Source organism: Pogoniulus pusillus, chromosome 31, assembly GCF_015220805.1.
Source record: "Pogoniulus pusillus isolate bPogPus1 chromosome 31, bPogPus1.pri, whole genome shotgun sequence".
NCBI lineage: Eukaryota > Metazoa > Chordata > Aves > Piciformes > Lybiidae > Pogoniulus > Pogoniulus pusillus.
The window spans coordinates 4,222,536-4,238,406 of NC_087294.1; the positions used below are offsets into that span (position 1 = coordinate 4,222,536).

Consider the following 15,871-nt stretch of genomic DNA (forward strand, 5'->3'; position numbering starts at 1 on the left):
ATTGGTTAGTCCAGGCGCTACACTTCACCGTCTGGATGTAGAGGGAAAAGCTATTGAAAAAACCATTAGATAATAGCTTGCTTTTCCCCTACCAGAGCTGTCCCAGGTAATATTATGTTTTGTTTGTGTAGTTATGTGTTTTGTCTGGCTTGCTGAAATAAAATTACTTCTGAGCATTGAAACGGTGCTATAAATTCTGTTTTGCTATTAGCAGAAGTAATTTTTCCCCCTCTTCCTTTGGCCCCCAGAGCTGCAAAAATAACCAACAGCAAACAGATGGCAGAGTGCCCTGCCTAAGAAGATTTATGTATTCCTAAGGAATAACCAGTTTAAAGGAAGATTCACAGAGGTTTTTTGTTCAGATAATTCAGCCATTCGTTATTTCATACAGTGGAAATCTGTTCAATGCAAGGCCATTTATCCTGGCAGTCTTTTGTATGGGGTAGTCATACTCTTTTTATTGTGTTATGCATTCTGAAATATTGGATTTTTAATAATTTAAACATTTATCAGGGTTTTTTTTTTTTTTCCTGCCAGTGCATTTGTGAGGTTTTCTTTTGTTCCAGTTTTATTAATTCACAGATTACCCAATGGAAAGTCAGTATGAGATGAACTAGAGGAGTTCAGTGCACCTCTTTTCCTCAGTGTGAGCAGGCATGCATCTAGGTTGCTTTATGCAGCTGGCCTCCAAGAACACACAGATAGGGTTGATATGGGGCAAGAGGGGACACAAAAACTGAAAACCAGGCATGGATATAGAACTAGGGGCACATGCAATGGCAATTCTGCTTTTCTTCCTATTCTGAAGGGCTGAGCTTAAGAGAGGTGTAAATACAATATGTAAAACTATAATCCTTGAGCTGGGGTAGCATTTCAGGGTTGGGTCTGGCCAACAGGTGGAGAACTTGCAGGTGATAGCTTCTTAAGAATTGGGAAATGGGATTTTCTGTGACACAAAGACCAGTTCATCTGTCTGGCTCTTGAGGCTTTTTCCCTGCTAGTTTTAAGTCACACATCTATTGGATAAACCAAGTCAATGTGTGGAGCCAAAACCAAATGCAACTGAGTGCCTGCTGACGGAGTGAAGTGTGCATTAGTTAACTTGCTCACACACACTGAGCACAAGCAATTGTGTTTTCAATTAGAAGCCAATGAAAAACTAAGGTAAGCAACAGGCAGAAGTTGGTTTCTTGGTTGTCTGGGGTTTGGAATGTGAAGTTGTGTTGCCTGTTTTGAGGGAGGATGGTAGATTTTGGTTATGTTAATTTTAATCAAATGCACTTTAAGGTTTTTACTCTGAAATACAGGAGATTGCTGATGCTGATGGAGTTGTTTTCATATGGGTTTGGAGCTTCATTACAACTGGTTTTGCCACTCATTTTTAGCAGTCTGTATAACTCCTTATTAATGGTTGATCCTGTGGGGGTTCATTTTCTTTAGTTTTTTTAATTAATGTCACAACTGAAAGGAAAATCATGTTGCAGTTATGCATCCTGGTACTTCAGCAGTGACTGTGGATCAAAGAACAGATCACCAGCTTCTGCTGATGTAGAGTAGTTTAGGAACACAGACATTATGAGATCAAAGAAGACAGATCCTTCTGATAAAGTATCCTAGCCTTAAAAATAACAAAAGCTTCAAGAAAAAGTGCCAGAATCCCTTCACAATTATGGAACAAACTGCCATTCAGAAAAAAACTGGATAAACTCTACAATCCTTTTGTTATACGAGTTCACATTTCCCATATATATATATAAGATTTATTTCCCCTGCTTTTTAAATTCAAGATTTAGAAATATATATTAACAGAAACTTAACACCCCCCCCAACATAAATAAAATAATGTTTTCAGTGAAAATTATGTTTCAAAAAGAAAATAAGTATAAGACAGAGATTGTTATAATATGCTCACACACAAACTGGCACTTGTAATCTCTGCTGCTTCTGAAGGTGAACAAACAACCAAAAGGCATTAAACTCCATACTGGCACAAGGTTCTTTACCTAATTTAACTACCTCTGTCCTACTGAAACCTTCTATTTTCTGGGTATTATTATTGCCAACAATTAACATCACGATACTTCTCTTCTGGTACTTCCATGTTTTATGTCATTTTCACTGAAGAAATTAAAAGGATGCTCTTAAAAATAATGTTTAAAATGGATACAGCATTCACCTATTCACGTTATTGTCTTTATTTCACTTTGTATTTATTCAGATGAACCTCTGTTAAAGAAAGCAATCACATTTATGCACGTGAAGCATTCTTAACCAGTCTGAATTGGGTTTCTCTGTTTTGCAGCTTGGTTACATTTGTCTGAAGGCCTCTATTTCACTGTTGTTTTTTGCTTTGATGTAGTGGTATGATAATAAGTATCCCATCACCTATACGCCAAACAAGCAATGGCTGAATCAAGTCTAATCCTGCCAAAGCATCCATGTCCCAGACTGCATGCACTTGTGATCCCTCAGATGAGATTTGATAGGCAGAAAGGAGGTGCAATGCTGAGATCTTTGGTGGCCCAATCACTCTTGTCAGATAAGGTGTCTGAACAGCCTGGGCTGTGTTTTTCCCTAGAGGTGGGTGATCATTTGTGGCGGGAAGTTAGGCAATGCTGTTCTTCTTCTGTTTTTCCTGTGGGCATAAAACCAGTGGTGATCCTCATGCCAACACCATATGAGTCACAATGTGCTGCTTTTTCCCCCTTTTTTTTCATTTTTTTCCCCAGAATGAGAGGAGAAGGGGTAGAAGGGAGGAAGCATAGTCTTAATATTCTGGTTTGTAGAGGGTGATTTGTTATTGCACTAGCTATAAAGAGAAAAACAGTGTTTGTGTATTTCTGCTCCTACAATATTTCTTCATCTTCTGGGACTGACAAAGCAGACTTGAGCAAAAAAAGAGTTCTTTGCTGTGGTTTTGCTCATGTCAATATCTGCCTTTGAGTACATTCAGCATGGAATAGTTAATTCAGGACCTTGACCCATACTTGCTTTTCAAAATCATTCTGGCTCTTAAATTCTTATAAAAAGCCAGAGGCTAGTACTTGAAACCTATTCACAGTACACTACAACACTTTTGAGTCAAGATTTCCCTGTCATCCTCCTCTCTAAAATGTTTTATCCTTTGGTCTGCGCTTCACACAGAGAATTATTAGTACCTGTGTCGAAGGAGACCGTGTCTTATTTTAGCAGTTTCGTGACAATAACAGTATTTCACTGCTCAGAAAGGGTCACAACAATGTTCTTGCTAAAAAAATAAGTGAAGGAATGTCTTCTTGCAAATCACTGGAGAGTAGGTTATAAAACAGCATTTCAACAGTGGGTAGAAGAGTAGCTGTGGAAACATCTTAGGTAAAAGCTATATGGAAACCCTACAGTTGGGTAATAAAATTCTTAGTTTCTCCTCTCACAGGTAGAAAGAAAATTTGTAGATTGAATAATTTAGAACAAAAAAATGAAACCGAATTTGGGAAACTTTGGGGTTTTTTCCTAATTGTTTCTAACTCCTGATAGTTGTATTTTGCATATGCCAACAGGAAATATTCAAAAGCCAGAACAAATTGGTGTTTAGACACTCCTAAATGTGATTAGTACATCAGTATATGGGCAGTAATTTGCAGACCAGACTTCCTTGCCCTTTACATGAGGTGCTAAGTTTAACCTCTCTGGAAAACGGATTTTCTAAAGGAATTCTGATGGAAACAGGACTACCAGGAGTGGGCACAACTATGATATTGTTTGTAACAGAAATACAGTGTGCCAACTGAGAGAGCGGTGGAGTAGCGAGGTATTAGCAGAGGATTTGGCCTTGCAGAATTCTGATGAAGAGTAATGGTTGTTAACTTTGCTTTGTTTGACCTCTCTAAAATTGCTTTAGGGCAGAAGGGTCATCTTCAGTTGCTTTGAAACTAAACCCAAGACTTCCTTTTTAGCATTTCCACAGCGTGAAATGTGTTAACTGTTAAAATGGATTTTCTACCACAGTTCAGCATCCCAGTTTGAAACCAGACTATGGCATAGATTTGACCATTTTATACAGTTTGTTAGGGGGTTTTTTAAATCTCCACAGGAAAAATAAGTTCTTCTTTTTTTTTGAACTGTGGAATTCAAAACTAAAATGTGTTAGGTTGCCATCTCTTGATAATGGTCACAGGCTGCCCAGACTCCTCAGAGTATAAGGGCAAAATGTGTACAAATCAAATGCTTAGTGGATGCTGGCTTCCCTTTTGCTTGGCTGTTTTGTTGAGGTTTCACAGACATACATAAAAATAACAGCGTTTTTAGCTGATCCCAATAGATTTTCTCTGCAGCTGCATCACTTGGGAAAAAAAAGGCTTTGTGTTCCAATTCTTGAAGTCTTAAGTATTGCAAGGGGTTTTTGTTTTGTTTTTAAATCTCAATTATGATTTATGTGTTGTGATGACTTTTAAGGGCTTGGTCGGGCTACAAATGTCCTTTGGAAAAAAACAAGAATATGTGCCCATGAAAAACACTGTCAATTCAAAGCTGGATGTTGAGCATACAGTTGTAAACTCACATGGCACACGGATGGATAGTTCTTTTTGGCAGACCCCTAGCCTCAACCTGCAGTGATGCTAAAGATATTAGCAAATTAGCACTGCAGAGCTTGCCAGCGTATTCGCCAGAGTCCTGCTCGTGCTCTCGCTGCTGTAATTAAAGCTAATTATTTTCTAAAAGGTAGTAATACATGGCTATGTGCAATAATCATTTCGTAGTGGGCAATCTGTGAAGTATTTTCCAAGCTTTCTTTCCCCTCCCGTCTCTGGCTCGCTACGCTGCGCGCTTGCTGCCTGGTACCAGCCAGCGGTGTCGTCTTGCAGAGGCACGGACGATCTGGGGTTTGTTTGTGTGCTCCTAACGGTGATGCTTTGTCAGTTCCTATAATCTGTAAATTTGCAAGATGTTTTTTTTTCTCCCTTTTATTGTCTTGTAGGTTATTCTGTCCTTTGTTTTTCTCATCTCAGATCCTTGTTTGAAAGAAGGGCATGAGAGGGAGAAAAAAGGGAGTGGAAAGGAAAATATTCCAGTCTTTTGCAAATGCTGTGCACGTGGGTTTCTGCAGGGAAAGGATCCTCTCGCATCTTGCTGTCGTTCTCTGGTTGTTTGCATTGATTAGGTGTCAGGACACCTCCTAGCATCTGCTCTGCCCAGTGTTCTCTGTCTATCTCCTTGCATCTTTCTAGAAATCTGGAATCACAGCAGCTCAGCAGCAGTAACACAGTACTGAGCACTTGCATCTTCAAGTAAAAACCCCAAACTCCACACGACCCTGTGAAGCAGCCGAGTGCCATTATCAGAGAAAGGCATTTGTGCATTCATTCCAGTCCCACCTCATTTTGGCAGGAGAGGAAGAAGTTGAATGCAGGTTCTCCAACAGCGCTCAGTTTACAGCTTGTAATTCTGTAGTTAAGGCTCACAGCGGCTGAGCCATTCATACTGAAATCAGTAGGGGCAGGAATTATCTGCTGGACACCAACTTTAATACAGATGTAAATGGGAAATCCAGCCTTTTTCTGGCGTTCAACATTGCAAGCAAAATGCTTAGCATTAAGGTGAAGTAGTTACTAAAACAGACTTGTTCTGGTAAAATGTAGTGGTCAAATATGGAGACAGTTGAAGACCACCAACAGCATGGAGAATGAATTTTACTCTGTGAAAGCAGTTGTTGTTGTTGCATGGTGCTTGTTTTCTGCCCTCATCCATTCTCTTTTATTTCCCCACTTTGGAGAGGTGTCCAGGTTTCCAGATGCTAGAGTAAGAGGACAGAGGTGGAATAACCCCTGCTTCATGTGGCACACCATCTGGCAACAGGAAGCCTGTTTTTTCCTACAGAGCCAAACACAGTCATGCTTAACTCTTTCTCCTGTTTCCGATTAGCACCTATGGGTCTTGCAGATATGATGACACCCGGTGAGTCCAAACTACCCCTTCCTCTCAAAGCAGATGGCAAAGAAGAAGGACCTCCCCAGACTGAGAGCAAGTCAAAGGTATTTATCACCTCTGCACGTGGTGTTGGTTCAGCCGCAAGAGTCTGCTGTATTGTCTTTCATCTTCTGGTTTTGGCCTCCCCACTTCTGTTCTTTCCCGCATGCCTTTCCACTCAGGTGCAATCTCCTCGTTTGTTTCTTTTCTGTTTTTTTCTTCCTTCCTTCATTGTGTGGATCTGAAAGTTACTAGTTCTGATGGCATTTTAACTTGCGGGGGCAAAGCAACCCGAGCCAAAAGTTGCGTGGCATTCGGCTCTGCCAGGTGGGTGGGGAAGAAGGGTCTTGCCTGGTTTCAATCCTTGCAGCCATCTTTCTCTGCCTTCAGTTAACAGCTTCCTGCAGCAGCACCATACTTTAATATTTTGCTTTCCTGCCTTATTTGATGAAATAAGGTGACCCGCTTGGGTTTTGTTTTCCTTTCTTTCATAAGGGGAAATCCATGCTTAGCATTCCATGTGAGCTTGAAAATAAGCATGGTGGCTTTAATGACTTTAGCCAAGCATCCAGCAAACTTTCCAAATTATACTAATTAACAATGTTGGTTTAATACCTTTGATATAGATATGAAAAGGTACATTTATATATGTGTGTGTTTTCTGTATGTGTCTCTCTGTTTCTATATATATATATATATATTATATATAAAACTTGGTCAGTCTGTTAAATTGGATGTATTTTTTTTGTTTTTAATAAAGTTTGCCCTGCCTTTGTCATCTTTTTATTTTTTTTATTTTCCTCTACCACAGGATAGCTACAGCTCTCAGGGTATTTCTCAGCCCCCAACCCCAGGCAACCTGCCAGTCCCTTCCCCAATGTCCCCAAGCTCTGCTAGCATCTCCTCATTTCATGGAGATGAAAGTGATAGCATTAGCAGCCCAGGCTGGCCAAAGACTCCATCAAGCCCTGTAAGTGGCTCTGGTTATTTTTGGGTTTTGTTTATTTTTTTAGTAATTAATTATACTTTAATGCTTGCCTGTTTGTTTTGTAAATTACTTTTCTTCATTATTTATCCACTAAACAGTTTTCTTTCTTCGTAACACTGGGTACAAATTCTGCTCTTGGGTGCATGACTCTAAGTTCCACTGCCTGGCTTCAGTGGGACCTGAACATGCTTATCCGAGGGTAAAATTTGTCCCAAGAGTACTTTGAAATAAGAAAGAGTAAAGTTGTGTGCATCATGCAAGTGTGCTGTCTGGTAATACAACAGTTGTTGTGAAGAAAACATCCTTCTGTAATGCATCAGCTTCCAAGCATGCCAAATGTGTTGTTAAGGACAAATCCATTTCTGTTCCTGGGCCCAAACTCCTTCACACAACTGACTTCACTCTGGTTGCTGCATTTGTCTTTGCTGGGATTATTGAGAAAAAATCAAAACAAAGCAAAACAAAACAATGAGGACTCTTCTCCCCTGTTGAAACTAAAATCCATCAATGTTTAGACTCTAGACTCAGCACCATGACAAAGCTGCCATGTATATTTATGAGGCATTTTAAAGTTTGAAGAGTGAATTTGGAAATGAAATCATTAAGTTATTGGGGCACAGTTCCTAATTTGCTTCATTCCATTATTTTGTGGTTAGGAAAAAAAAACTTGAGGTGTGTATGGTTTTAGAGAACCATTTAGCCATTCTCATGGGCTGTAAAGAAAAGCCCAAGAGGTATGTGTGGAACTAAAAATTAATCTCATAATACATACCTAGATATATAAACACAGGAAATCTTTATACCTGTCTAGAAAGAGCATGCAGGCATAAAATGAAGTGGCCTATGGGGAGAAAATGTCCACTTGGTAATTTTTGCTTTGTTGTGGGTTTTTTAAACTGGAAATATATATATATTGTTCTTCTTTCTTTTTAGCAAAACTAATACTGATCATAGCTTCTCTGTAGAAAAATATGTATAAAGGTTGGGGTTTTTTTCCAATGTTAGAGTGCATTTAAATTCACTGTAACTCTTGAATAACAATATTCACAAAGTGATATGATGAAGAGTATCAGGGCAAACAGCAGAAGTCCAACTGGAGGGGAAAATATATACCCATGCAATAAAGAGACATCCAGTGACTCTGCTGAGCAAAGGGCAGCATGGCATGAAATGCACCACCTTAATGTTTTGATGTTTATTTGGCAGTGACTTTGAGTCTCAGAAGGCAGCTGGTGTTATTTGTTCCCACAAAGTCTCATCTTTTCCATAACAGCATTTCTGAAGGCATGGTACCAAAACCTCTCTTAGTTTGCTTTGTAGTAATATTTTGGGTATTGCTTGTGGTGGTAGTTTGGGTGTTCCACACTTTGGAAATCACCCAGACTAGACTCAGCTGGCTCTGGAAATATGAATGAAGCTTATATTTACAGCTGGCACAATATACAAGCAGATATTTACAGTATATACAGTTATAGACAGAAATAGACAAGGGAAAAGGTAATACAGAACCACAACAGCCCTCCCAGAAACCTGAGTCCCCAGGAGGGGCTCCCAACTGCCCCTTTACCTTCCCCCTACCCCTCTCAACCTTACCCCAGTCCCAAGGAAGAATGGAGGCTCGGCCAGGGGGTTAGGAAGCAAAGTGGATTAGTCAAAGAAATGGCAGAGAGGGGTGAGGTTAGAGCTGCAGCCCAGCCAGTTCCCCAGCAGAAGCGAGACTCCCTTATCTATGTTTTGATTCTTCTTTTTCTATCTCTCAGTAAGCCTGTGAGTGAAGTAGACATCAGCCTTTTTTCCTTCCACAGCCTGTCATCTAATTCTTCTCACCAAAACATTCTAGCTAGCTTCAAACTAGCACACTTGTTTTGGTTGTTTCTGGAGGAAAGCAAGGGACTTACTGCACAGGCTGTCTAATTCATTGAGTTCTTACTCTGCAAAGCTACCAAATGATAATGCATTCCTGAGCTCATTGCACAAACTGTATGACAAATCCTACAGTCATCATGAGCATAGATAGAGCTTTTCCATGTAAATAGGCCAGAGTAGAGTACTGGGGGGGGGGGAGGGGGTGGATTTGAGAAAATGTGTTCTTTAAATTCCTTCTGAATGCCCTTCTCTCCAAACACTGCTGCATCTTTAGCTTTGGTTATAGTCTTGATACACAGATAGAGATAGATACAGTGCTTTGCACCAGTGAGTGCTGTAAGTGAGCTGATCCTTTTCTGCCTCTGAAGGCCAGTGTGCTGGATGACTTCATGAACTTCAACAGGAGCCTAGCATAGAGTGTGGGCATTTTGTGACACTTGAAAACGGCTTGAAGTTGTTCATTAGATCCAACAGCTGCTTCACGTGCTACAGCTTCTCCGTTCCAGCAGAGGATAAAAGCAAGGGTGGATGGTCTGTGATTCACTTCACAGTATCCCTGTGGTCTGTGATTCACTTCACAGTATCCCTGTGATCCTAACAAGTGGATCCTCTCTTTCAGCAGTTTTATACAGAAGTGAGGTATGAGAAATGTGGAGAAAGAATTGTTGAGCTTTATTGTTTGAGGGCTTTTTGGGTACATAAGTGAAAGGACACTTCTGCTAGGTTAGTTTTGCATGTAGTGTGCATCCCTGATAGTGGTGAAGCAGCTGTAAAATTCTTTAAAAGGTAGATTTCAAATGTGAATATAAAATGTGCAGGATTGCTGCAATGTGGATAAAATACAGGTTATGAAAAGCCCATAAAATGCTGTTCACTGTCCACAGGTACCCATGAACATGACAGTGAATACATATGAATAGTACTATATCTCCATGGTGCTAGATGTGAGGGGTTTGCACAGTGCTTCAGGAGGAAATCTTGACAGTGGATCATGTCCTGAAAAAGCCTCTTCCAGAGGCTGGACTTTGGCAGTTTGGCTGCCTGCATATGCACCCTCTGTTCTGGAGTAAAATAGGACTAAGTAATAAGTGTATTATCCAAGTGGGGGAAGTTAGTTCTATAAATGTAGGCACTTGAAGATATGTACAGAAAGAACTACTCACTGCCTTAGTGTGAAAAGAACTCCTACAGTAATCTGTGATGTGCCAAAGGGTTCTGCAGACTCACCATGGAAAGGTCTGTACATAATACAGTCTTCACAGCTGGTAGGTGTGTTGAAAATAAAGTCTGGGGTGCAACATAGTTAATATGAGAGTTGCTTTTGGTGTGCACATAATTTAGTAATGTGTTTTGAGCGCCCCTGTAATCATGGCCAGTCATGCCAATGCTGGGTGCTGAAGGCAGAGTTAGGATACAAGTGAATCAGTGAAGGCATGCACCAGAGGCTTGCACTAGCATTCTTTTATCAAGGAACTTAACAGAAGGAAATCTCACGATCTGTATTTTCCCAGCACTGCCTGACATGTGCTCATTTTAGTTAACAATCTCCTAATGGGACCATTTTGTAATGAACCCTTATTTTCTGGGGGTTAGCATTTACCTATAGGCAAATGTAGGCTTCCAGCTGAAGCTGCCCATGTGGAATTGAAGTTGATTTCTGTGTAGACTAGCTTGCACACATCTGTCATTTTTATATGTTTACATTTGTAAAAATACAGAAGAGAAAAAGATCTCCACTCTTGAAGAACAGCATTCTTCTCTCCAGTGCATTCTTCTAAAGTTAACATTTCATTTTAGAGGAAAATTGCACCCATTTTACAAAGCATGACAACCTGAAAGCTCACACAGTAAGAAACACTTCTTACCTTCTGTAAGCTGTGAAAAGTTTTCAGATTATACTGTCATTTTCAAGCCTGCTGCCACACTGCTGAAAAGCAGCATCATTTGAGATGTATACTAGGAAAACCCATCATGAAGCAGTCTTAGCTGTTTCCATTCTGCTCTGAAGCTGATTAGGAAAAGTGCATCTTACATAAAAATATAGAAGTGGTAAATCTGAACATTCTTAATTGTGGACTACCATAAAAGTGAGGTAGAAATTGCTTTGGTATCTCCTGTGTTAGAATTTAAGCACGTACAAAGTTTGCTGAGTAAGAGCTGGCGTTTCTTACCTTCATTTTTATGATTTCTGTGACATTATAAGTGTCATTAAAATTTGTGCTGATGAACAGCAGAGTTAACTTTGTTCTTACTGCAGTTGGAGGAGGTCTAGCTCCAGTTTATTCAGCTGTTCAAGCCTATGTGATCAGGACAAGAGGAAATCGCCTACAAACTGCCCCAGGGGAGGTTTAGATTGGACATTATGAAAGATTTCTTTGCTGTAAGAGTCGTCAGGGATTAGCACAGGCTGCCCAGGAAGGTGGTGAAGTCCCCTTCCCTGGAGGTGTTCAAGGAATGTGTGGGCTTGGGGACATGGTGTAGTGGCCATGGTGGGGTTGGATAGAAGGTTGGACTTGATGATCTTGGAGGTCTTTTCCAACCATAGTGATTCTGCTGGCATGTGCAGAACTCTGCTGGCGTATCTGTTCTCACTATAAAACCAGATGAGTAGCAGCACATCTTGCCTCATCTCTCTTGCCACCCACCCCCTCAAAATAGTTTTGAGAACCTGTATTTATTGAGAAGAGTTAAACTGATTTACTTGAACACTCAGACCCGTAGCAAGTGATGCTTTGAGTAAACTGATTGTCATTATAGAATCAGTTTGTGCATTCATTCCATAATCTGCAGGACTCACCTCAAAATACTTTCCTGCCAGCCGCTTAGTATTAATAAAACAAGTTGAGCCTTGCTCTGGCTTCAGCAGGAGTTGTAACACAACTGAAGCTGGCTCAAGTGCATTCAGGAGTGCACATCATTTCCAAGAAAGGTAGTCAGGTCCGTCCATACGAACGACTTCTGTGAAGAAGCTGCAGTGTCAGGAAGCAAGGCTGAGAATTTTCCAGGAGGCTCTTTAATTAAAATGAATATCCATTCAGTAGAAAGAACAGCAGTGGCTCATGGAACTGCTGGGTCATCCCCTTTGGCTTCACATCTTTTTTCCTTCTGACTCTTCTCTGGCATTGCCAAGTTTAAGCTAGAGGCTGGAGGGAGGTACAAACCCTGTCATATTTTCCGGGCTAACATGCAAGATGAATGATGGCAATGCTTTTAAAACCATTGGCAGTTGGATGCTATCCTACCATATCTTTCCTGGTCTTGAGTGCCAGTCCTCACCAGTGCTGTCTGGGGGGACATAGACAAAGTGGGTAGTTCAGCAGCATCTGTGAGGTACAGCTAGAGTCTTCCTTAGAGGTGTTCAACTGGAAATCATTTCCTATTCCTTCAGAATAGTGCTGTTCCTGTTCAGAGTAAGGAAAGGCAAAGGAGAGGAAGAGTGATTGACTAGATGAGTTTGAACAAGTGTCTACTGCAGTCAGCAAGGGAGTTTAGGATTTTACTATGCTGACATAAAAGATATGTTTCTCTTCATATATCTGGCTCCTTTCCCAATGTTTTATATCAATCTTCCTCTCTTGGATTTAATTCTGAACAACTCTCCTCTTCCACCACTGAACAAATCACCTCACCTTCTGCAGCTGGAAGGTCTTCCTGCAGTAGCAGCAGCAGCCCCTCTCTGCTTTAGATCAGAGGCAGCTTGGCGATAGCGTAGAGCATCCACACATGGCGCAGAGCCCAGCTCGCAGGGTTATACTGCAAAGAAAAGATCTGGTGAGAAGTTACAGCTTGTGTCTCAGCCTCAGTACTTTCTGCCATCTTCACACAGAGAAGTAGAGAGCTTCTAGACGAGCTTTCGATAGCAGTAAAGCCCAAATAGCAGCGGGAAAATAGGTTCACTGTTGCATTTCTGCCACCTGAGAAAGCCTTTAGCTCTTTCCTCTTGTTTTTTTCCTGGCAGTGGTTCGGCTGTGACTGCTGACAGCCCTGGCTTTCCCCAGGTCACAATACACATTCTTTTTGCAATGCAGAACATGTGAGATGGTTATCTTCTGTCCTCTTTCAAGGAGGGAGAGCAGTAGCTGCTCACAAGCATTATTAGCTCAGGCAGCTAATTGGCAGTTCAGAAAAGAGTATTGCCACCAATGTGTGTACCATAGGCACTCTTGCTCATCTTGCTTTTTAGCCAGCAGTGGTTTGAAGAGTTAGTAAAGCACAACCATTTATGACTCTCTGCAGAGTACTGCTCACTGTTCTGGTTTACCGTGGTTCACACTTTAGGCTACACTTGTACAGTTCCTATTCTGGATGTAGACTTTCAGGTTTTCCAGCCCCTTTTTGGGGAACAAGATGAGAGGGTCAATTTGGTATGGTTTTAAGACTGTGTAAACTTGTGTGGAACAAATCTGGTTTTAATTTTTACCCAAATTAATGTTTGCAAAGCACTTTGAAATTAAGTGGATGAGAAGTACTGTGCGAGAGCTACCTCTTCTTAAAATGAAATGAGGCAACATCAGAAACTTGCCTTCTGGGATCCAAAGTTCAGATCAGTGAAAGAAATATCAAAATGGGGAGTTTGGGCCCTTGATTTTAAGAAGCTGAATTTTCCATATATGGACAGAATGTACTGCTTGTGCCTGAACTAGTAGCCTTCATTCCTGACTGTTGTGTGATAGCTTTAGTTTGTTTGACATCTTCTCTTTTTGAATGTTGTGAGTTTCTTACTTTCTTTTTCCTCCCCCTCCCACCCTTTCCCCAACTCTTTTTTTTCCTTCTTGTGATTTAGAAATCGAGTTCCTCTACCACAACTGGAGAGAAGATCACTAAAGTCTATGAGCTAGGAAACGAACCGGAGCGCAAGATGTGGGTAGATCGGTACCTCACCTTCATGGAGGAGAGGGGCACACCTGTGACCAGTCTGCCAGCTGTGGGCAAGAAGCCCCTGGACCTGTTCAGGCTCTATGTCTGTGTCAAAGAGATTGGAGGTTTAGCACAGGTGAGAAGAAGCTCTTGAAAGTGAACCCTCTGAAAAGTCATTTTTTTATCTATATATATACTTTTCTAGACTATTTCCTGCTATTACACCATTACTTTTTCAACCCTGAGAACGCTGTTGAAGAGAATAAGTGTTGTACTTTAATATTTGTCTGGAGTTCATTTTCAGCTGCATAATTGCCCTGAAGCCCTGTAATTTGAATCAAAATTGACCAACGCTAGAGACAGATTAAATTGTTACCTGTTCAGGAGAATCCAGTAAGAAAAGAGGAAAAGGCTATAGGATCAAAGTTACAAATAAGAAACAGATTATAGAGCTGAAAGGAAAAGGAGATTTTGAAATCCTTCCTTCCCAGACAGGGATACTGCTCTAGAATGAATTCATTAATTTCTCCAGAGAAGTGGCAGATGTATTATTGAAACACAGTCCTTCAGCTCAAACCTTTCATCTCTTGGGTGTCTCTGTGTCGTACATTTGTTTCTCAAACACAGACTGTGCTTTCCCTGCATTTGGAAAAGCTTAGAGGATATTTTTGGTTACCTTATGAACATAGTGATTACAAGGAAAAGGTGAGTTACTTAATTGAGATGAAGGAAAATGATAACAGGAAGAGCTAAGAATAAAGAAGTCACAGATGGGAGAGAAGCTTTGGTTTGTGTTCTCCTCGGTTAACTGGAAGTTTTGCTAAGGGATGTTTGGAAATCACTTGTGACTTCTCTAAAAATGACCATCACAGAGCAGAACTAAAAGTTTCATTGTCTAGCACCATCAAAAGGGAAGGCAGAAGAAAATCATCACTATTTGGAGCCTAAGATTTGGTATTTTAAATCCCTGCCTAATGGTTTTGCAAAGCATCTCTGGCATCGAGGTGCTAACTCTAGCTAGGTCCTAGAAGCTGCTGTGAAATGCTGAGACCTGCAGATTTAAGAGCCTAAGTGCTTTGCAAGGCAAGGTTTTAAACATAGCTGTGTAGATAAATATGTAGGTGAGATATTTAATACAAACCAGGTAACATTTCATATTTAAATGTGTATCATTTTACACTACTTACACAATCTGAACTAAAATAGATGGCAAACAAATTAGATCCTCAGAAAGAGGCCACATTTAAATAATCTATGTTAGCTCATAAAGAAATATCCAACATCAAATAGCATCATTCTCAATGCTGTTTTTAATAGCATGCCTCACAATACAGAATTCGAGTCACATTACTGAATTAGATCGCTGGCCCTTTAAGTCCAGAGATTTTTAGCTACTCGTGTTATTAAAGAAAGGCAGACAAACCTAATACAGTTCACCTTGCCAGTTGTTAAATGCTCTATATGGGTAAGAGATGCTATCCTGACATCTTTAGTGATCAGCTCGTGGCCCCCAGCATCATAAAGATTTGATTACTTTTAGCTCAGAAACTTTATTACAAGTAAATCGTATCTTGCAGCTGCTCAGCCTCGTGTAGTGTGATTGTGCCCGGAGTATGACTCTTAGCATCAAGAATTAAGCAAGATGAGGGGCAGACGGGAGATTCTAGAGAGTCATTCATGTTTGCTTATTATGGAAATCCATTTTATTTTGGGACACTCAGTGCTGATTTGCAGTGACAGACGTTATCCGTTGCCAAAGAATAAATGCTGTTCACTTACACTCGTTTTTGAAAGGGATTTAGTTACAAGTGTGTGTGCTTCAGTACGGGTAAATGCTGACACAGTAAAGGCTCCTGATTTTGCTGGTGTGCACACATGAACAGTCATATGTGTATCTGTTTCAGACTGCTGAGAGGTGCAGAGCTTTGCTTGCTGAAGTTTATTTAAATGCAGCTCTGTCATGCTCCCCTAAAAAGCTGTTCTCCAGCTGCTGCACTCTGCATCTTGTAAAGTGAGTGGTGGGGACTGGAGCTGTGCAGCGGTGGTGCATGTTCTCTGAGTAGTTGGAAGTGATGGGGTCCCAACATGAACAGACCAGCTGTTGGCAGTCTTCTTTTAAATGCCAGTGCACTGAGCATTTAGGCATGAATGTTTCTGTTTGCATTATGCAATGTGCTCATCACGCACCACGTAGCTTTAAGTCAGTGGGCACAAAGG

General features: G+C 40.7%; 1 protein-coding gene across 1 annotated transcript in view; it reads left to right on the plus strand.

The window, feature by feature from the left end:
• ARID1B (AT-rich interaction domain 1B) overlaps nucleotides 1-15,871 on the plus strand; it is a 362,844-nt gene that overhangs the window by 315,664 nt on the left and 31,309 nt on the right. The window contains exons 10-12 of the mRNA XM_064169371.1: nucleotides 5,899-6,008; nucleotides 6,755-6,913; nucleotides 13,581-13,790. Of these exons, the coding sequence (XP_064025441.1) occupies nucleotides 5,899-6,008; nucleotides 6,755-6,913; nucleotides 13,581-13,790 (479 nt within the window). The remainder of the gene's footprint in view (nucleotides 1-5,898; nucleotides 6,009-6,754; nucleotides 6,914-13,580; nucleotides 13,791-15,871) is intronic.